This window comes from Nesoenas mayeri (genome assembly GCF_963082525.1).
Source record: "Nesoenas mayeri genome assembly, chromosome: 5".
In the NCBI taxonomy this organism is placed as follows: Eukaryota; Metazoa; Chordata; class Aves; order Columbiformes; family Columbidae; genus Nesoenas; species Nesoenas mayeri.
Window position 1 is genome coordinate 18,438,497 of NC_137548.1, and position 22,870 is coordinate 18,461,366.

Consider the following 22,870-nt stretch of genomic DNA (forward strand, 5'->3'; position numbering starts at 1 on the left):
ACATTGTCTATTTGCTTTGATACAGCTTGAGCAAAAATTAGCCAATTCTTTTACTCTCATGGCTACTTACAGAATGGTGACTCCACAACTAGAGCCTTCTGATGCCAGGAAACCTTTAATTTCCAACACAGATTTACCCTGGGCCTCTTCCTACCCATTTGTACTTCTAGAATTGACCCTTAACTTAAATGAACCTTCTTTTCTGGTATTTGTTTTCGTGATAATATTTATAGAGACTAACCATAAAAGTATTAAAGATGCTCGTATTGATCCAGAAAGAAAAAAAAAAGGAACAGCATGTCTGGCACACTGTGAAGAACTGGGGGGTGGGGAGGGCTAAAGGTGTGAAATTTCTCTTTGTACCTGAATTTCAAACACACTGCATTTGCAAGTGAGAGGGGAATGGGGGGTGTTTTGTTTGATTGACAAGACAGAGTCCACAGACAAAGTTTAAATCTGAATTTGTCAAAAGTTTGGATGGGCTTCAGCTGCCAATATTTCATGCAGATTGCTGCATACAGCCCACATCCATTTGTAAGATGTTTCCGTCCCTGTGTTTCTACCCTGGGAGGCACTGATGGGAGCTGACGAGCTGAGACCAGTTTCCTCCAGTCCCTCCAGCCTGCCAACATGTCAACATCCCATCACATTTCACTGGGCTGGGTGGTCGGGGTGGTGTGTGCAAGCCGGGTTCGGGTGAGCTCCCGGCCATGGCCATGCAGGATCCAGCCTGGCGGCTGCTCTGCTCCCATGGGTGCGGGAAGGTTTCAGTTGAGCGGGAAGGAACTGGCTCCATGGGTGACTTCCTTGTGAAGGGCAATAAAGCGCATGAGCAGGGAGCTCTCACCAGCCTGTTGGCTCCAATAATTATATCAACAGTAACAACAAATCTGTTTTTCTAGCCCAGGCCTGTGGAGCAGCCAGAGGATCACTCTGAGGATGTGATCCGCAGTGGCCAAAGCATTGTGTGAGGCTCTCCCAGCTGCTTTAAGCAGCGTTCATCAACAACCTGTGCTGGCGGGAGCAGCAGAGCACTCAAGCGTGGGTTGCAAAACCTGATGGGGAAGTGGTGGACGCCCTGCGGGAACATGAGCCCATGTCTCAGGTGGGCCAGCAGCATGCCCACCACAGCGGTGTGCCCATTATGGCAGAGTTTCCACCACAGCAGGGTGCCCACCATGGCAATGTGCCCACCGCAACAGTGAGCCCACCACAACAGTGAGCCCACTATGGCTGCAAGTCCAAGCATCCCACAAAGGGCAACAACAAGGATGCCTGGCAGCCAACAACCCTTTCCGGTCAAGCAGTCTCCAGCCATTGCTGCAATACAGCGAGTCTTGGCCTCCATTTGCAGGGTGGTCTGCAGAAGCATGTATCTGAACTTCAGAACTGAGTGTGCTCAGCCCACTGAAAACAAGGATGTCTTTTTAGCAGCTGGAGTGCCACCAGACCAGGAGACTTAGTATTGTCACCTGCCATAGCAGCACCTGTGAAGAGGAATCAGTAACCACAAGTACTTATGTAGGGTGAAGTTAAAGGCAGCACTCCTCTGCAGACTGCCAAGCAGGCATTGTTGCCATTAACTTCTGCTAACTTCTTGCAGGTCACATCTGAACCGATGAACTTGGGCTGGATGGTTCTGCACCATATTCCTTTTTCTAGACCATTTGCTACGCTGTTCAAAAAAGAGGAAAGTGTTTGCTTTTGATTTTGTCACTAAGTGTTAATTTGGGACCCATTATACATTCTTTGTGGTCTCTTTTTCTCTGATTTTAAAACTGGTGTGATTAAATAAAATAATAGGGCTAGAGGCTAAATAAAGGAGCTAGTAAATATCGTAATGTGTTTTAAATCATTCCAAACTGTTCCAGGTACTCTTTAAATCTCCCGTCTGACAGTTTTCAATTAAACAGTCCACATTCAAGCTCCATCCCTTGTAAGGCTTCAGTCTTAAACTGTGGTGTGCTAATATCTTAAAAGTTGAGGAGAAATTCATGTGTGCAATGGCTGGATAGAGAAAACACCCTAAAAAATCCAGCACCTAGCTTGGTAATGTGGACTGCAGCACAGGAGACAAGGTTAGCTTTAAAGACCAGACAGAAAGCCAAGCCACCACTAGAGTCTTTGCTGGAACTGGAAACACAAAAGGATTGTGTCCCACTCCTCCCAAGTCACAGCCCCTTAAACTCCTGTTCAGCTACTACCTAAAGACTATGGTGTTGAAAACTGTTTTCTGAGCTCTTGAATGTGATTGTAAGTGCTTTGGCTTCAACATTTATATTCAATACAGTCCCTGCCTCCTTGGGATCTGTGCAGTAGGTTCCCACGTGTCTTTCCTGATTGTTGGGGCACGTAGACCTGGGCACCAGCCTTAGGTTCACTGACAACTTCACTATCCTGAACCTGGCACCACCAACACAAAGCTTTGGGATGGAGCTTTCCACTCTTCAGGGAGACCAAGAGATGAGAGATGCACTTGCTGGTGCCTGTTGTTTTCCTCTGCATCAAAGTGGTTGTCACTCATTCTGCACAAGGTGGGAAGCTGTCACCTGTCCCCTCCATCACAAAGAACAGCTTGACCACCATGGATGGCCCTGCCAGCACAGCCCTTACTGCATGCAGGCTCGAAGCACTGACTTCCCTCACAATGGAGGTCCCTTTCAGCATCCCAGAATGAAAGAGTTAAACCCTGGAGACTGGCAAGGGTGTGAGGCATGATTCCAGGGCTGACCACAGTGATGTCTGGTGACAGTGACTGCGTGGTCCTCAGCTGCTTGCCTTCCAGACAAGTGGACACAGGCATGGCACCAGACAAAACTTGCACAGGGAACAGAAGCAGGTCTGGTTGTCACCTCTGCATGCTTTTTCCCCAATGTCTACATGAATGAGGTCCCTCCCTGAATCTTCTCCTGTGCATTGGTTTTTCCTCTCTAACCCATGCAGGGAGTCTGGGAGCTTAATGCAGGTCATGATGGCTTTGCTTCTGCATCAGGGCTGCTATAATTTGTAGCAGGTTGCATTCCCAAGGCCATTTGCATGTTTCACCTTTTTTCATCTATTTTAGATCTTCCCTCAAACACTTCTGCCCCCACTCTCCTCTCTTCCCTGCAGGGATCCTCCCGGAGCTGGCTCTACAGAAATCTCTCATCATCCCTAGCAGAGCTCTTCTGTGCAAGTGCTTTGCCGAACACACTCATCTTTTATTCCTCTATAAGTCCATCAGTCCATCTTTCCTGTCTTTGCTTATAGCAGTAACACCTTTTTCCTTTTAAAACTTTTCTTTTTTTATAGAAGGTATAATAAAAATTAAATGAAAGCACAAAACCTTATTTTGTAAAACTTGGTCTGACCTACATTTCCAAAATCAAAGAAATTCTGAGCTAATGATGAATCTGCCTTGTTCAGCTAATCCTGTCTAATTATCAGAGTTTATGGGCACTGAGCTGGTAGTGCAGAAACAGAACATGATGATCATAGAATGCTGCTTTTGCTGGTTTTTGTTGAAAAGAGTGATAGATTTTTTGCATTTGGAAACATAAAATTGGAATAAAATTTGCTGTAAGGTGATAAATTTGCAAAACTGGTCAAATCCTAGACTGAAATATTTAACAGCAACCTGTTCACTCAGAGGGAAGGATATTCAATTTATTAGAAAATCCGCATGTAAAAAAAACTTTGCCAATCCAATAGAATAAGACCAAAGAGACCAAATAAACTCCAGAACTAGCAGTCAATGGTGTGCAGCCAGCAATTGCTCTAAAAACATTGTTCCATTTTTTCACCAGTTCAGCTATGTGACCTTAATGCCTACTTCAACCGTTGTTGTATTAATTGCTCAAATAAATTTAATCTGGAATCTGTTCACAACAATGCCTTACACGTTCTAAATCACTAAAAATACCTACATTGCCATACAAGTAGATTCTATAACCTCTGGGTAATAGCTTAGGAACTAAAGCTCCATGTGAAATCCAGTATTGCTTTAGTAATTAACAATCTGCAAACAGATTAGTATCATACTTCATCCCTGAAGTAATATCATCATTTGACTGGCAGTGTGAAGTCACTTGGACATTAATCATGAATAAGAATCTGAGTTATTCCCTATCCTGTTAAAATGAGAAGCACTAAACTATGTTCCATTATTTCATAGAAAGCAACGTACTGCAAAATTCTGAAAAAAAGTACCTAGCTATATATATTTTATTAGATTTAACTTTTTCGTTTATACATATTCATTAACGGCAATAGCTGTGATATGAAGATGCTTTTTGCCACATCAGAGAAGGAAAGTTATTTTCCCCCAGAGAGTAACTGCCTACTGTATGGAAGCAGGTCTAATGTGTCTAACTACAGAGTACTAAAATGGCATTTTATAACTATTGCTTCATAAAACTTCAAACTACCATAATAATTTAATATCAGAGCAATCAAACTTTATATGACTTTTTCTGCAGCCATACTTCTGCATTTGAGAGCTTCCTACTTGTACTTTTTGTGTGGGGGTACTCCTGCAGTAGTTTACCAAATAGTAACTGATCTAATCTAGAGCTGCCTACAAATAGAATTAAGTTCAGTGAGGTGCTCTTTGTCAAACAGGTAAACTGTGGCTTAGGAAACCAAAGAAGAGATGGAGATTAGCATAGAAGGGAAGAGAGAGGGAGAGTTGGTGGGAGAAGAGGTCTGGGAGGGATCCCAGTGTCTCGGCATAGTCTGTCCCTGGTCTCACTTCCCTCGCTGCCTCAGAATTACATACATCACACACCACATTACAACCCCAAGTTCAAAATTTGATGCATTGATCTCTGCTAGGAACGACTCATGTGCAAAGACCATCCCTTAAAAATCTACCACGTTTTAGGCTCGAGATGACTGGATGTCAACGGTGGGTGAAGTGGCCGCTTATGTGATTCTGCTCAGGAGAAGTGGACAGCAAAGCTCTTATTGAAAGCAAGAAGGTATGTATGTATATATACAGCAGAGTGTGGGCCACTTCACTTTTCCGAGGCAAAAGCAGCATTTCAGGAAAGCAGTGAGGTGAGCACTGCACCCTCACAGCTGTGCTCATGGCCAAGGTAGACTTCCAACAGCTTACTGCCCCCCAGACCAGGTATCTCTATCTTGAAGCTCAGGGATACCTGCTCTGTATCTTTCTTTTGCAAACACAGCGCTCTGCTTCTGCAAGCCAAATGAGGCTCAGATCCACATCTACAACATGGGGCCTGAGCAGAGCACAAGAGGACTTTCCTCTGCACGCTGACTTGAGTGATCACCCTGTCTTAGGCAGCACAGAGGAGAAAGCTCCTTGGTGAGCAATCAGCAGGTTAGGACAAAAAGTTGGTGGGTGTTTATGGGAATGCAGATCTGGAACGTGTCACTGGCAGCCCTGATGAAAGAGAGAAATGGATGGACCGATGTGCTGGTTTGGGTTAGGATAGAGTTCATTTTCTTCACAGTAGCTTATGTGGTACTGGGTTTTGGATTTGTGACCCAAACAGTGTGGATAACACAGGTATGTTTTAGTTATCGTTGAGTAGTGCTCACACAGAGTCAAGGCCTTTTCTGCCTCTCACACCACCCCACTAGCGAGCAGCTGAGGGTGCACAAGAAGCTGGGAGGAGACACAGCTGGGACAGCTGACCCCAACTGACCAAAGGGATATTCCAGATCATATGATCTCATGTTCAGCAATAAAAGCTGGAGAAAGAGGAAGGAAGGGAGGACATTTGGAGTTATGGCGTTTGTCTTCCCAAACAACCATTATGTGTGATGGAGCCCTGCTGTCCTGGGGACGACAGAACACCTGCCTGCTGATGAGGAGTGATGAATGAATTCCTTATTTTGCTTTGCTTGCACACGTGACTTTTACTTCCCTGGTTAAACTGTCTTTCTCTCAACCCACAAGTTTTTGTACTTTTACCCTTCCGCTCCTCTGCCTTATCCCACCAGGGAGGGCAGTGAGTGAGCAGCTGTTGGGGCTGAGCTGCCAACTGGGCTTAACCCACAACAGCAGAGAAGATGAAAAAGTCAAGGACCATGAGGCAAGGAAATCAGGAAAAGTCTGAGAGGCACAAGCTGGGCCTGATAAGGGTAGGGAATAAAACAGAGAGGAAGGGAGGGGTAGGACAGGCAGAGGGCAGGAGGTATGGGTCATGGTTACAGTGGACGGGTGGTAGAACCTAGGACCATCAAAGTAGAACTTTGAGCTGCTCCCACGGTCCTCAAATCCTCCTCTCCTCTGCAAACCCATGGGCAAAGTGCTGTCGCCGTGTGTCAAGTTGGTGGAGGAAGCAGAAGAGCTTTGCTTGCCGAACCTCTGTTACATTGAGAGGTCGCGGGCTGTGCAGAACCCCAAGGCAGGGGCTGGGATGTTGACTCACAGGAGTGTCACAGTGACACCATACAATGGAGCTTCCTGTGCTGGGAGGGAGTGCAGTTCTGCTTTCACTCTCGCAGTAGTAGATTACAGGATTGAAATAGCAGCAAAAGCACAAAGTTATGCCTTAAAATTAGGAAGTGTCAGAATTGAGCTTCTTTGCTACTTTTATTCCTCTACTTCCCTTCCATCTCCCCTATTTTGAGGTCCTAGCATGAAATCATCCTGTTTATTTCAGCTCCTTCTCTTCCCTGGCACAAGGGGAGCTGCTCTGGGCATGAATCAGTGTGGTGCAATGAAAGAAATGCTGCCTGGCTGATCTCTTTTCTCATGTTGCAGGAATTAGGCAACGTGCAGTGAGGGATGCAGGGGCTGGATGAAGAGCAAAGCCGACGAGGCCGGCTGTCACTGCCCTGGGGAACCAGCGCTTACGGTCCCTGCGTGGGGTCCCTGCGTGGGGTCCCCGTATGGGGGGGTCGGCTGCTTAGGCTCAGCTGTCTGCGAGCGGTCGCTGCCTCTGAGCGCATCGGTCAACAACCGCCTGACTCGGAGGCTTAGATTGATTTTCAGACACGGAGGACACTGTTAGCAATGAGGTCTCTTTGTGCCACGCGCAAGGCATGATTATGATTCTGACAAATGAAAATGTCTCAGACTGAGCTCTCAGAAATCCTGCTTTGGACTTCAGTGGCTGCACCTCAGCTGCTTCTATTTAATGAGGATAAAGCGTGTCCTTACTTCACTGCATGTCCTAAAAACAAAGCAGTATTTGTGAAGCACTCAGATACTTAAGTGCCATAGGAAAAATTGAAGAAACTAGTAATTCTGTCTTTGGAACAAGAGCTGGGTAGTGATCAGTGACCAGGGTATGGAACAATGCACTCAAAAGCAAGTTGGAATGAAATACTTAATACACTGATGTAAAGATGCTGTGGGCAGTGTAGTATGAGACAAGACAATGTCATAATGTTCTGCAATCACATTTGCAATACGCCAAACTGGAGTCTCATTGATAACTTTGAGTGTGTGTGGTCTTTTGTTAGTTTTGGGTTGGGCTGGGTTTTTGAGGGGTTTTGGTTTTGTTTTTTTTTTTTAATATATTTTCAGTGCTTAGTTTTGTAGCCTTAAAACTATTATTTTGCTGTTATATTTTCCACGTGTGAAAGTGTTTAATACAGAAAGCAATAACCCAAACTAGTGAATTACTTACCTTCCTCTACGAATTAATTTGATGGAAAATAAATCAGCAAGGCAATTTTCACACTTTAGCAGTGTTTTTTTTCTAACTGTGCTGTAGAGCAAGGTATCTTCTTTGGTAGTGAAAAGATGCTTTACTTACTGGCTTGATTTACTGATTGAATCTAATTCAGCTACATAGGCTGGACAGCATCACACATGTCAGAGCATCTGGTGTATGTGTATATAAATTTTTACTTTATAAATATCTAAAGAAACTAATAAGTTACTAGAAAGTATCCATCAAATTTTACATCAAAATTCTTGAAAAACTAGTTTTGATGATGTCGTACACAGATTCCTAGGGAGCTAAACACCCTGGGTTGAAACATTTTACTTAACAAAAGAGATCCAGTGAAAACCTATCCGAAATTGTGGTTATATTTGGTCTACTACTAGAATGTCTGAAGGAAATTATTCTTTTTAATGTATTTGTAAAGCTCAGAACAAGCACAGCACATTTGGCAAGTTCTGAACCGCAGCAGGCTAACAACTTTTCCAGGTTGTATATTTTCAGGTATATATAGAGTTAGCACAGGGAGGCTTTGGGGAAGCTTAGGAAAAGCGGAAAAAACTGAGTGACAGCACCGCTGCTAGAAAAACTTAATGCCCAGGGAGCTCAAAATCAAATATTTATAGATTTATGAGCAACAAATACTCTGTGAGACAAGACTACAAAGCAGCCCTATGCTCAGGTATTCTTTCTGCTCTCACCCTATCCATTTCTTTCACCATATCCTTTTTCAGAATACTTACTACACTGTCAACATTGTTATTGCCAACTCCACTGCAAACTAGTAAACTGGGGAATGGTATTTAATGCCTTTTTATGGCAGTTGGTTCCTATTCAAATATTATGTTCATTTTAAATGCTGCAACTGGTAGAGCAAGCAGGACTTTTGTTCAAGAATCTGTTTTTCAAATACATCATGTTTAGAGATCTAGAAATAATTAAAAAAAAAAAAAGTCAGAAAACATTTTGATTCACTTTTAGGTGATTAGCCCAGTTTTCATATTGTACTTCAACAACTAATAATATTAGATGGTTTTTGCCAGGAAAAGTCTGCATTATGAATAATTCTTTCAGTATTTCTGCAGATGCTGACTTCTGAGGCAACCGAAATGGGAGTGGCTCTTTGGAGGAGATCTGTACAAGATTTCCCAGTCAACAACGCTTCTATGGAAGATCAGAAGTCCCCATGCACAAGGCTGCAGTGCTCATTGCCAGCCAGAGCCAGCTTCCCCTTTGCTGGAAAGGGCAACTTAGACCCTCTTTGCCAGGTTCTCTGGTGGCAATGCTGTGAGACCTGCTTCTCAACTTTGTTTCTGTAACATTGCTATACAGTGCTGGTGTCTCTCAGCATCCCAGACTCCACAGGGATCTGGGAGAAATTTAACTCCCTGCTGCAATACACTCCTCTTCTTTTGTGTCAAATGCTGTTTGAGGTTTTTTTGGTGGGTTTGGGGTTTTTTGGGTCTGTTGTTGGGGTTTTTTTTGTTTGTGTTGTGGTGAGTTCTTTGTGGGTTTTTTGGGGTTTGTTTTTCTCTGGGAGTTTAGTAGTTTGATAGCTAAAAGGGCTGTTCTGCACTCTGAAGCGTGCTTCTGCCTCCACAGAGGAAAATACCACGCAGGGAAGCAAGGAGAGGGTCCTTGTCAGTGCTACAGGAGAACAGCACAACAGGCTGGGCTGCTCTGCTCGTGGTTACCGTCACCAGTAGGATGGAGAGCAACACAAGCACTCATTTATTGCTAGATATCAGCTGTGCTTGGTCATCCATGGGAATATAAGAGATTCTTTTGGTGTCTACCTAGTCAGCAGCTCTGCTGCTTAGTGGGTGTTAGGCCACTTCAGTTCAAAACCAGATTTATTAATATCAAGCTTAAAACAAACTATCAACTATGACTAATTTTGTGTGAAAGCTTCCCTAAGACACTGACTGATCGGACTTCTTAGAAAATACAAAATTATTTAAGTACTTGGGCCTTCATACAAATTTTCTATAGCAAACAACACCACGAACCTTTGGAACTCCAGATTTGTACACAATTAATAATCTTAATTCATTACTTCAAAATCTTGTATTCAGATTTTTTAAAAAATCCTTTAGTATTCTGGAATTGCAATGCTGTTATGTAGAAATCCCCACACAACTTTATAAGGGTTTGTCTTACTGATTTTAAAGGTCCACCTGCTCTATTTGCAAGTATACCATTAACTTTCCTAAATGCCAGTCAGGAGAAACATGGCATCAGCCTTCATCGCCTTATCTTCAATTAATGGCTAGATGTCTGTGGCCAGAAGACATGTTGTCGTCCTGTCGTAGTCCTTTCTGTCAGACTTCACTTTGTCATTAAATTGGAAAAACAAACCAACCCTAATTGGATTGCAGTAAGTGGTCCAGTTAGTTTCATGGTAGGAGTATAGCAAGCTCTATTAAGTCTTGTTATTTTAAACCCCAAGACTGTGCTTTTAGTTTAGGATGGTGTCACCGGGGAATAAGGATCTGCATTCACATCACATGCTTGCCACAACATGGAGACCATGTTACAGCCTCGTCCCCCTCCCCACTCGCCCAGGCAGGGTGCAGGGGCTGCAGCTCTGTACACTGCTCACGGATCACACCCACACCTGCATTCTGTGCATTGATAAGGTGCAGAGAAATGCATCAGGTTTTGACAACATCTGTGTTTCTGAAGCCGCACAAATGTGACAAATGATTGGGGGATAAGCATCTTCTACTGCATCAGTAAACCCTCGTGTTCGCCCCACCCCTTTCCAGCAAAGCAAATGCCCCATACCTGGAGATGTTTCGGTGCCTGAATTATTAATAAAATAAGCATGATAATGAATAATCTATGTTAAGCATTTTCTTACCCTTTATTTTTTCATTATGATCAGAAGAATATGATTAACAGCAGTTTAAACTTTAGCAGTACAATTTCAGTATTAAATATAAAACTACACTGCAAGTTGATGTATTTTAAAAATGGTTATGTATACTCTAGCCTTAAATTTATGTATCAAATACAAGTAACTCAATTGTTTCTTGCCTTGACAATTAACATATGTAACAAATTTCAACAAGCCAGACATCCATCTTTTCCATTAAAAAAAAATAAGCAAGCACACCAACTCTTATTCATAGCAAGGGGGTGTAAAGGTTCAACACTTTCCTGAGTGTTGTGGGAAGAATAACAGGTTTGAGAAAGTCAGTTAAATAAGTGTAATGATAAATCTAAAGCTAAGCTGGAGGACCTTTTGATTAACTTCATATTTCATATATTACTTGCATCAGTTGAAAGCAACATGAGTTACAGAACTTCCATGAAAACAAGCCACTTACAAGCAGGTGGTTAAGCTTCATCAGTTTATTAAAAGGATTATATGACACGGTTGCCTGCAATAGCAGGGGACTGGATCTGATGACCCAGGAAGTTCTCTCCAGTCCCATTTCTAAGCCATGCACCAAGTGTATCCAGCCCACACTTTCACATTTGGAAAAAGCCAAAGCCACACATACACACACACTCACAGAAAAAAAATAATAATAATTAAAAAAAAAAAAAGTCCTTGATGACACCATTTCATTTCTCTAGATATTTACTATGCAGAAGGGAACAGAGCTAAAGTCCTGTACAGAGGATACATTTACTCGAGGTTGATGTGGTACTGAAGTCAGTTAATAATTAGATACCTCCAGGCAGATTCAGTTACAGGGCATACCAACACGGCACACTGCCAGACAATTTCTAATCAAGCCAAGAACCTCTTGCAGGAGTGAGGTCTCTTTGCTAGCAAGCACAGAGCACACTAAATACGCTAAAAGCAGCTGTTCTTAAATGAACTACCCTACCAACCGTGAGTGAATGACAGATAGATGGTAAGAAGCATTTACCTACTAGACAAGATCTCTCTGCACACTCAGGCAGAAGTAATTAGTTCAGAGCAGCAACCATTGCTCCTACCTTGTCTGTCTCTTGAGCACGTTCTCTTTAAAAGCTGGTCTACAGAAATCAGTACAGCCTTTCTCAAACACTACCAAAGCAGCAGTCTGCAGCTGCCATGCAAGACTTCCAAGTGGTAATCACCATCATCATGGCCAGTTTGCTAAGATGGCGTACACAGCCATAGCAAAAAGCCTTTGCAACAACTAGAGATCTAAACAATTGCCTACATTCAGCCCATCTAACTTTTAGGCACTTGGTTAAGGTGTCTGGGTCCCTAGTCACCCAGAACCACCTCCCCCATCCCCCCGGGGAAAAAAAAAAAAAAAAATATTAAAAAATAAAAGTATCAGTGAAGGCAGATAGCCTCAACTGCCTTCTGGAGGTGTCTCTTGACCCCCACTGAGCAAAGCTGCATCTCAGGCAACCAACTTCTTAATACTGGCATCTCAGTTAGACAGGATGAATGGAGACTTGCACTCTTCCAAGAGATAGTACCAATACTCCCCCAAACCATAGGCATTAAGCAATTAAGGTTTGCAACTCCAGTTACGTTTGGAAACAAACTTACAATCAAGTAAAGAAGCTGTAGTCCCTCCCTCCCAAGCATAAAAGCCTTCCACATGGAGGCTCTGCTATTAAAAAAAACCCAAAAAATTTCTTCTTTCAAACAAAGAAGAGTGGACATGGCTGCTTTGCCACTCATTCACAGGGAAGCTGAAGGATCAGAGAACACTTACTCAGAGACTTGGAATGACTAAGCACTGCTAGTGCATGCAAAGCAGAAGTAACAAGATGGATTTAGATTAACCCTAGTCCTCTTCTCCACCCCACAAAATTCATGCAAGTGTTTGAGAAGATAGTCAAGACGTATCAGCCCCACTTTCCAAAAAGGCTTATTTTTTTTTTGTTATTTTTTTTTTTAAACACACTGTAAAAGAACTGTCCTTTTGTTTTCTTTCTGTGGGTAAAGAAACGCATTTTTGGCATGTTTGAGAATCGTAGATATCTATGAAGTCCATGCTGTTGAAGTTCTCTGACTAGTTTCTATAACCTGTCAAGAAAACATAAGCAACCTATACATGTTTGCCCAGTATTGACATGCATGCTCAGAGCTCTCCACTTTAGTGAAATGAGGTGTTACTTCTGTGCTGATAGTTGACGAGTCAGCATTACACGACTTTGAGACCAACTAAATTAACATTGTCGTAATATGAAAGGCAAGCACAAGTTCATTTATTTATAGCAAAGGTCTTGGGTTACAGGAGGTCAGTTCTTGCCATCTTGAAAAGATAGGGGGTAACTTATTGCATACATGTGCATTATAATTTAGCAGCAAGTCATTCATAGAAACACTTCCCTCCTACTGCTTTTTTGGTTTATTATCTCAATTATATATATATATTTTAGCTTTACAAAGCATTTAACACCACCTTTAAGTTAATGGTCTTTTATTGGAAAAAAAGACTAGCATTTACAACTTGGAATGGACATAAATTGTAATATCTTGAACAGCGATGTTGATAGTTGTGCTGAAGTCCACAGGCTACTCCGCCAGCTCCAAGTCATGGTACAGAAGGTTTTAAAAATATGAGAGTCCAAAGATGCTCCCTCGGTGAAGTTTTCTTTTAAAAATTTTGTGAACGGTAACAGCCCGACACCCGTTTCACTATAGTGCAATGCAGACAATGTTAAACCAGTATTTTAACACAGACATGCCATCCATAGTTAAGATCATCGTATTTTTGGAGCACACTGCTACGTACAGGAGAACCATTCAACCTTTAGGGCATTTTCTCTAAGTTTTGCATCCTTCAACCATTTTGCTGCATACCATCCTGAGGTATAAACCAATTTTAAAGTAAACCAGCTATGACAATTTATACTACAAATTGAACTAGAATCCACTGTAAAACAAAAGAGTGGATTCTTTTAGGTTGTTTTTTCCTTTTAATACAAATGTCTGACTGTGCTCAATTGTCAAGCTGCATGCATGAAAAACTGGCCAGCCCAAACAGTGTAATAGTCATTAGCAAATGGAACTTTTGAGTTCACTAAGTGCTTCCTTTTTTTTTTTTTATTTTCAAGGTAGTACAATTACTTATATTGTAAAACTGATGTTTAACTTTATCTTTTGGGGACAGGACCACCAACCATTACATGCAGTTTGTGGACAGAAGGTATTTTGACATTCAGTTTTGCTATACAGAAACAGAATGAATAAATGAACATTTTTTTTTTGCAAGAGGTAAGTAAAAGATTCAATTTGATTCTTCTAGAGGAAAAAAGGTGTAAAGGAGGTCTCTTCACTTTGCAGTCATCATCTGTACGAATTCTGAAAAGATAAAAAGTCACTGATTTATTGTCTCCATAGTACTTCAACTGATAAGTCACTTAGACACACTTGACATTAAAAAAAGCCCCTTTCACTGCATTTCAGTTTTTGTCCACAGAAGTGGACTGAATAAACTGGTGTCCCAAGTACTAGAAATTAATGCCTTATTCAACTGGCTTTCAGTCAAGCTGGGTAATGGATTTGAGTCAAGACAAACATCTTTTTACCTTCATAGTTGACTTGCCCATCCCCATCAATGTCTGCTTCTCTGATCATTTCATCTACTTCTTCATCTGTTAGCTTTTCTCCTAAGTTTGTCATAACGTGACGTAGTTCTGCTGCACTGATATAGCCATTGCCATCCTGTGAGGAAAGAGTTGCACATGATCACAATCAACAATCCTGACATTGGTTAACTCTGAAACTACATCTAGGTTTCCAGTAACTCCTTCTGAACTAGCCTTACGGCACTTGGGACAGACATACAGACCTGGTACACGGTACCACCCTACAGTACATAATAGTCCCATTGCCTTAGGAAGCATGTATAACTATTGCATTGGAAGAATAACTGCATGCTTGATTTGTAGCTGTGATAAGGTATTTTAATGCTTTTAAAGAGCTTTCAAAAATAAACCCATACACAAAACGGGGAGGGGGATATTTGTCCCCCACCTTTTTTTTTTTTAAAGTTTCTGCTGCCTAAGCAAGGCCAAAAAACAAAAACAAAAAAACAAAACAAAACACCAGCTTCCATACCAGCAAGAATAAAGTCAGCTTTCTCTTCTGTGTAACACTACCTCTATCACCAAACTGCAGGTGGCTAGGTTAGGCTTCTTGTCTAAGACAATATGGAACAAACCTTCAAAGAAAGCATTTAAATTCCACTCATAAGGAGTTGTGAAAAGCTTTGTGCCAAAAAAAAAAACCAACCCAAAAAACAAAAAAAAAAAACCCAAACACACAGGGTGGGGGGGAAGATGAGGGGGGAGAATGACACTAAGTCAGTGTTCTCATTAGTAGTATCCAAAACTAGAGCTCATCCCTGGCCATTTCAGAAATCGTCCTCTTCCATCCACAGGAAGAACACACTAGCTTAGAGCAGGAGTTCATACAGACATCACCAGTAGATAGGCTACCTCAGTGTCTTTAAACAGAAATCTAGTCTGCAGAAATAAGCCAACAGGGTAGATGAACTACTAACCAAACAACTGACCATTTCCTCCAGCACATTTTCCAGCAAAGTACTAGAGACTGCCACTTTTTTTCCACAAAAGCAGAAGTGGTAAGGCCTTCCTCCACACGTGTGCATCAGCTTAGCAGCTGCACCAGCCGTTGCTCAACACTATTCTCTTGTACCATCTGCCACATCCAGGCAATTCAAAGAGGGGAACCCTTGTTCTAGAATTAACCTTCATCATGTACACCCAGGTATCCTTAAAGACAGATGGAGCTGAGCTCTGTTTTCTTGAAAACAACCTCAAAGTCCACATCTTGAAAAACAGAACATGCAGCACTTCATGTCCCTTTAAATACTGATGACATCTTAGTTTCAAAGTAGTATAAAACCTTGTGCATCCACACAAACATTTCCCCAAAGCCAGAAGGTACAGAAAATCCCCACCCCTTCACTATACCCAACCTCCCCGAAGAAAAAAAACACACCCCACAAGCATCAAGTTCTGCTCATCTCTGCTCCTAAGGAAAGGTCAGAAAGTTTTCCTCATGGATGAGACTGAAGCTTAGATCTGCTGTGTAAAGCAGGTAGAACCAGCCTGCAACAGTCCTGGTTCTGTTTCCAGAACAGGCCCTGCTCTCTTTCCAATTCCTCTGCTTCTACTAGGTGACTTTTTTCCTTCTAGACAAGAAGAGAGAAAATACTGAGGAAAAATGGACATCATTACTGCTTCTAAAGAATAATTGTACTTTTATTAATACCTTGTCAAAGACTCGGAATGCCTCACGGATTTCTTCCTCGCTGTCTGTGTCCTTCATTTTTCTGGCCATCATGGTTAAAAATTCAGGGAAGTCGATAGTGCCATTGCCTTAATGAAAAGAAACTTCCAAAAATTAAACTTCCATGCTTTTCTTCACATGCACAAAAATCTGGCATTTGATTTAGCCACGGACAAGATTGACAAATCCTCTGTAAACTATCCTTACAGAAGAACTGGATCTTCTCCCTCAGCTGCTACCGCTGCTTTTTTGCTGTTAAGAGTGTGCAGTGGCCGCTGTCTCTGCACTGTTTCGACACAACAAAAATCAACTGTTCTGCTCTCTCCAGGTCAAGCCATACCATTTGCAACCCAAGTTGCAAGTAAAATGTCAGTCTGATGCTTGAAGGTTAACCAATACTAAGACTTCACATCACTCACCAAAATTAATCATTTAGTTTCTTCAGATCTCCCCATTCCTGTGGGAGATTTCAGAAGGGAATGTATTATAAAGCTGACACTAAATTAAAAATCTGAAAAAAATTACACTTCACTCAACTGCTCATAAATACCTGTTCCTTGTTAAAAAAACTCATTTATCAACACGTATTATATACCACAGAAGTAATGCACCATTTTAAGGGGCAACAAGAATCTGCCAATTCCAGCAACATGAGAAAAGCTGCCATTATTTGGTATTTCTGATAAGCTTAGCAGTAGGTGTTCTTATAGGTATTCCACTGCAAAACTGAAAATCCCTGGTAACACCCAGGCCTCATCCCTACAATTTTTAAATTCTTCAAAGTAAGGATTCAAACTTCAGGATGCTCAAAGCTACAAGAAAAATGGCATGGTAATGAAACACATTCTATAGAACAGCAAAAACTACATCTGTATAGTCAGGATTCTGCCCTATATGCTGAAAGAAAAAATGCATTAAATAGTTTACTGTGCAACTAAGAGCTACCCATTGCTTGAGGGAAACATACAAACTGATTTGGTACGTATAGCAAAGAAGCTAAATATGTGCAGTTTACGAAAACCTTCACAGCTTCAACATTACACAGCTATTTATCATCACGGCCAGCTTAGCTACCAGCTAAATCAGAGTACAAGTCTTGTACTCTGCTTTGAAAAAAATCCTCAATGAACACACAGAGTAATAGCAAAGCATTCTGCCATAAATGAAGTCTCAACAGATGGGCAGGAATACTTATGTGAAGTCCTCAGTGTCCTTTCACTTTTAATCTACCAGCACAGCGTTGTGGACTGCAGCCTAGAGAAGTCACTAAACAAAAACTCTACATAGCACCACAAACCCTAAAGTTTTTGAGTAACTGCATCCAAAAGGTAACAATTAGGGTCAACTTTTAAGAAAGTAGTTGTAATTAATGTAGTCTAATAAACAGATAATCTACACTCTTGCCAATATACTCTAGCTCTCCTTTTACAGAGATATTAGAGAAAAAATCACTATCACAACCAACATACAGTATCAAAACCTTGACATCTCTGAGCAGGGGAAAGCATTTTTCCTTTTATAACTGCTAGCCTGTCTTCAGTCTCAGAAACAAAATGTGCAGTTACCCTCTCTGGCATCCATTTAAAGCAATTCTGATAGACGTGATGCAAGAAGGTTTTTCTGCTTTTGCCTCCAATCCCTCCCACTTATTTATTAGCGATCCAATATACTACATTAGTCTATACAGTCCCTCCCTGTTGTGTTAATTCTTGGAAGTTTAGCACTATTCCACTCCTACGGCACTTTTGGCTTTAGACGAAACCACAGACATTAGTACAGCTATTAAGACCAACATGGGTTGACGAAACATGCCTAGAAAAGCTGGGTGGAAATGCAGGTTAACAGCAGGTCAGGGCAAGTCAGACAGCAATAGGAAGCCTGGGACCCATAAAATATTTAAGACAAACAGCATAACTTTGTCTCTGCCCATCCCCTTTTTTTTAGATTCTAATACTGCTGACATCTGACTGTTTTGCAGAGAGCAACCAAAAAAATTATACATCTGAGTTTAGATTCTATCAAGTATTTTGAAACTGCTTCAAGATAAATGCCACAGAATCTTTTCTATGCAGTTCAAATTCAGATGTGGAGGTCATACATACTTAAGATGATCACAGCACTAGTAACTACTTTTCCAACACTTACCATCAGCATCTACCTCGTTGATCATATCCTGCAATTCTGCTTCTGTTGGATTTTGACCCAATGACCTCATGACAGTTCCCAGTTCTTTTGTTGTGATAGTACCATCACCATCTTTGTCAAATAGGGAAAAGGCTTCCTTGAATTCTAGAGGCAGAAACAGTCCCAGTGTTTAGTAACATCACCAGCATGAGAAAACTACATACTAGAAACGCACTCCACTGACAATGCATGGTACAATTTTACGAAACATTTTCTGTCTATGTATTGAGAGAATTAACACTCTCAAATATTAATAAAAAAAATTACTTACACTACCAACATAATTTACATCGTATATTCAAACTTATTTCATGTAGCTATTATCTGCCATTACAACTATAATGCAGTTCAACATCATCTCACTTGAGGCACAGTTGCACCATTAAGAGCAGCTACTTGGGATACTTGGGAACCCACTAGGTTCCCTTCACCACTAACAGATTTACAGGAACAGTAAGTGTTATCATTTACCACTTATTTTTAAGGCAGCAGACAATAAGAATAGGTGTCAGCCACAAGTGACTGGTCTCCAGAAGGTCAAATAATGCTCCTTCTCCTAATGAGTTTGAATTACAGGCACTGTTCAAAGCTATTTAAAAACACTGGCCTATATTAATGTGTAGTAAATCCATTTTAGGTTTATTTGTTGCTGCTTCAAGTTTGTTTTCTCTTTATTAAAAATGAAAGAGCACCTAGATCTGCTTTGACTCCAACAAGTTCACTTGAGTCTAGCAATTATTTCTGTTTGCAAGAAATCTAGAAGGACTTGGCTCAAGTCTGAAAGTCTAAAAAAAAAATCATTATCTGTAGTCCAAGGAACAAGCAGTCTAAATTAAGAGGCAATGAACCAGTAATCTTCTGCAATTTTTTTTAAAGTTAATGCTTTTTAAAAAAGCATTAGTACAGATTTGAAATTGTCACTTTTTTCCCCATTATGTTTGAGATATTTTCTTACAGTCACAAGGAGTGAGGAAAAACAATTTCTCATCAAGTCACTTACCAGCAATCTGTTCTTCAGTCAGCTGATCAGCCTACATGAAGAATAGAACATTTTAGAATACTGTTTACCTCTAGTTATGTTAAGCCATGAGACACTTCCTTTAGACTGCAGTAGTGATTTATCATCACTATTACAAAGCCATGTTCAGTCCCTGGAATTCTGCCTCTGCAAGAAGATTTCACTCACCTACACCATGCAGCTGTTTCCAAAAGTATATAAGCCAACTTGTTTTGAAACTGCATACGAAGAACCAGACCCACCATCCTTCAACTCGGAGAATCCAATTTGATCAAGTGAAGGACACTGGGCAACTCCTTGCAATTGGTCAGAGAGGCATGAAATCCATAATGACATATTTGGGGTGTCACATCACATCAAATGTCATTTCCAGCAGTACAGCAACCCTAATACCGCGTGGGGGTATTTGCACATTAGTGGGCTAACAACCAGTGTGCCACCTAGTGATCTAACACTACTGAAGCGAATGTCGCCCCCCTCCATTACAGCAAGTATTAGCTGACTGTAAGCCTAACAGAAGGGACTGTGCTGTGATATTAGAAGGAATCCCTACTCGCTGTTGAGATTTTTGCCATCTCTGACAAAAAAAAAGGCAATTTTTCAAGCATCATATTGTTCTTCAATTCAGCCAAGCAGTTTAAGGTGCCTCACACTGATATATGGGTTGTTTTACATATCATTTTGAATGTCAAGATTTAAAATGCCTGCTTATGACCTTCTGTACATCAAGAGGCCACTGCTGCATCCAAAGGTACACAGCTCAGTGAGCAATTAAACTGGGCTTTCCCAGAGCTTAACTGTGCTAACCACATCCTTCCAGAAGCCTCTCCCTTCTGCATGAAGAGACTATCACAAAAAGCTCCGCTGTTTGGACTCAAGGGAGCTAACCAGTTCGTTATGGAGAAATACATATTTTCCTAGCAATTAAAAAAAAAATAATCCAGATTTTACACACCTAGTAACCCCTTTTAAAGTAATTTTATTCAACAACTTTCGCTGAACAGAGAATTTTATAGGTCAGAGAAAGCAGACATCTTGTAACCCTTTGTCCTAAAGTATTATTCAAGTGTAACAGCCATTTAACTGCAGTAACGAGCAACAAATACAATGGAGAATTAACAGGCTATACAATCTGTTAAGCTCTTGCACAGGGGAATAGGGTAGGGCTGAAAGCCTGTTGTATATGTTAAGTTACATACACAGATTTCAACAGTAAATAGGTGTTAGGATTGGGGGTTTTTTTGTTTTAATGTCTGTATGCAATGATTAAATAACTTCCCATATGCAAGGTGGGTTTGGGGAGGAAAAAAGTGTAGAAATGTTAAAAGCTAAAAACAGGATTCAAATTTACTAAGTCTTATTTAATGACAGCATAAAAGTTCGGTTCAAATCCAGTTCAACTTTTACACTCTTTTTGTGATTTTCCAGAAAATGCGAAGGTTTTACCAAAACATTATCTAAGGAATTTACATAACAGACTCAATGCCCTGCAGAACAGGAAACAGAGCCACACCTCGGCAAAAAACTCCAACCCACAGCACCGGCTCACTGCCCCATTAAACAGAGCTGTTCCTAAAAATCGGATTTGGAATTAAAAAAAAAAAAAACACCCAAAAATCAAAACAATCCACAACCTCGCACACAGCGCCATGCCAGAAGCACACAGCCAGACCCTGAACCACCATGGGGCTCACGTTCCCGAGCAACAGGCACAGCTACTGCCTGCTCTCCCCAGCCACAGGACAAAGGGTACCCAGGGCTGGAGCCATCACCCCACCCAGCCAAGTCATCAAATCCTGTCCTGGTGATGTCAGCCTTCCCCGACGGGAAGGGGAGATGGAGAGACAGAGCCGAGGAACACCCAGATTGCCAAAATGCGATTAGAGGTCAGCGTGCGACTGTTTCGCCGCTCTCGTAGGTAGCGAAAAACCGCCGGGAAAAAACCCAGCCCTTCCTCTTGGCCTCTTTTGCGAGGAGCCCGGGCTGGCACTGCGGCACCCGGGGGACGAGGCTGGCTGCTCCCAAAGCCCACCGATGCGTTCCAGACGGGGAGGCGGAAGCTGGCATCGCCCGGGCGGGGCACAAGAGGGCTCGGAGCCCGCCGGGAGCAACAGGCGCCCTTCCCGGCCGGCAGCCACCCGCTGCTGCACTGCGGCCCCGTCTCCCCTCCCTCCCCAGCCGCACCACGTCCTCATCCTGCGGCCGGGAGGGCGCCCGGGCTCCGCCGCCAGCCTCCCTCATCCCTTCCCTCCCCTCGGCGGCCCCGGTGGCGGCTCTTCCCCCGCAGGCCCCGGGGAGGAGAAAGGCTGCGCTCGCCGCCTCCCCAAGCCCCCCATGCGGGCGTTGGGCCGTTGCCAACCGATCAACACGCGCTGCGCCCCGGTCCCCCCGCAGCCGGGGGGTGCGCGGGGGCCGGGGAGGAAGAGGAGGAGACATGATGTAATGCAGACAGCGATGGGCTTCACCGCGGCTGCTACGTTTTTTGGGGGGATGGGGGGGGGGGGGGGCGAGGGCGCACTAGCTGCAGCGCGGTGCCCTCCCCCGGGCCGCCCCCCCCCCGCTCCCTGCGCAGTGCAGCTGGTGCCGGAGCCGAGCGGGATCCTCGCCCACAGACCCGCGCCCCGCCCGGCACAGCCCCCGCCCCGCAACGCGCCCTGCCCGGCGGAGGGGCCGCGGCCCCGGGGAGAGGCGCCCAGCCCTTTCCGGAGGGGAGCGAGCGCCGCATGCGGGGGAAGGCGAGGCGGGGCCGCGGCGGGAGGGCACGGGGCCGGGGCGCCCACACGGCAGGCCCCGGAGAAAGGGGAAGGAAGCGGCGGAAGAGGCAGGGCCGCAGCTCTGCGGCGCTCCCGCGCAGCGCGGTGGGGGGGGGGCGTCCGCAGCCACCAGCCCGCTCACCCCGCGGGGACCCGGGCGGGAGGGACTGCGGCCTCCTACCACCCCCTCCCCGCGGGCTTCTCCCCCATCCCCCACTCCTCCCCGGGAAGAGCCCAGCAACGCCGATCCGACCGTCCCCGGCTCCGCAGCGAAGCTCCGGGGAGCCCCCTGTGCGCCAGCCCCTGCGGCAGCCCGGGCGCGCCGCGGTCGGTCGAGCTACCTACCATGGCGCGGCGGCGGCGGGCCCGGCGGCGGCTGCACGAACTGCGCGACCACGAGCGGCGGCGGCTGATGCCTCCTCCCCGGCGCGGCTCCGAGAAGTGCTGGGGCTGTGAGCCTGCGCCGCCGCACTATATATGTAGGGCTGTATCCCTCCGCCAGAGAGGGCCTTCTTCTCTCCTCCCCGGCGCGGTATGTGTGAGGGTGACTGCGGCGAGCGGCCCTGCCCCCTCCGCGGCCCGGCCCCTCCCCCGGCGGGCACACTCCCCCCCCGCCCCCTGCCGGGCCGGTTACCCCCAGAGGCACGGCCGGCTGCCCGCTGCGGGTGTGGGGCTGCGGTGGGTTACAGCCGAGCGGTTCTCCCCCCACTTCCCCCCTCATGTTCCTATCCCCTTGCCCTGTCTCCTCGCCCCGAGGTAAGCGCCGCCAGGGGCAGGCGGGTGAGCAGCCCCCCCCACAGGAGGGAGAGGCCCCGCTCCCAGGGCGACACGGCTGCAGCTCCGCGGGCTGCGCGGCTGCCCCCCGCTCCCGAGCCGCGGGGCGAGGGCAGCTTGGCCGCGGCAGTGGCCATTTTCCGGCAGAGCCCGCGGAGGGAGGGCGGCCGGGCCGGCGGGGAGAGCTGCCCGCCGCGGCTCTGCGCCACCGCGGGGACCCCGCTGGCCCCACGTCGAGGCCTCTCCCCATCGCCCCGTCGCTCGCTAGTTCGGGGGTGAGGGGAATCTCGCC

At 44.3% G+C, this 22,870-nt stretch overlaps 1 protein-coding gene across 2 annotated transcripts; it reads right to left on the reverse strand.

Annotated features, from left to right (window-relative positions):
- Positions 1–12,214: 12,214 nt before the first annotated feature.
- CALM1 (calmodulin 1) lies at positions 12,215–22,341 on the reverse strand. 2 transcript variants are annotated; one of them, XM_080345652.1, is made up of 6 exons: positions 22,150–22,341; positions 19,034–19,064; positions 17,995–18,138; positions 15,832–15,938; positions 14,121–14,256; positions 12,215–13,893 (listed from the first exon to the last, which is right to left on the reverse strand). In XM_080345652.1, exons 1-6 carry the CDS (start codon positions 22,150–22,152, stop codon positions 13,865–13,867), a joined length of 450 nt encoding a protein of 149 aa, XP_080201778.1. In that variant the 5' UTR covers positions 22,153–22,341; the 3' UTR covers positions 12,215–13,864. The 2 variants fall into 2 exon arrangements, with proteins under 2 accessions (XP_080201778.1, XP_080201779.1); XM_080345653.1 differs by lacking the exons at positions 12,215–13,893; positions 14,121–14,256 and adding an exon at positions 15,575–15,751.
- Between the last annotated feature and the right edge of the window lie 529 nt (positions 22,342–22,870).

Bases quoted from the DNA above. Each gene is read 5' to 3' on its own strand.
- CALM1 (XM_080345652.1), bottom strand. The intron at 14,257-15,831 runs GTATTAATAAAA...CTTTCCTCACAG, and splicing joins CATTCCGAGTCTTTGACAAG to GATGGCAATGGCTATATCAG. The intron at 13,894-14,120 runs GTAAAAAGATGT...TTATCTTTTCAG, and splicing joins TGGGCAAGTCAACTATGAAG to AATTCGTACAGATGATGACT.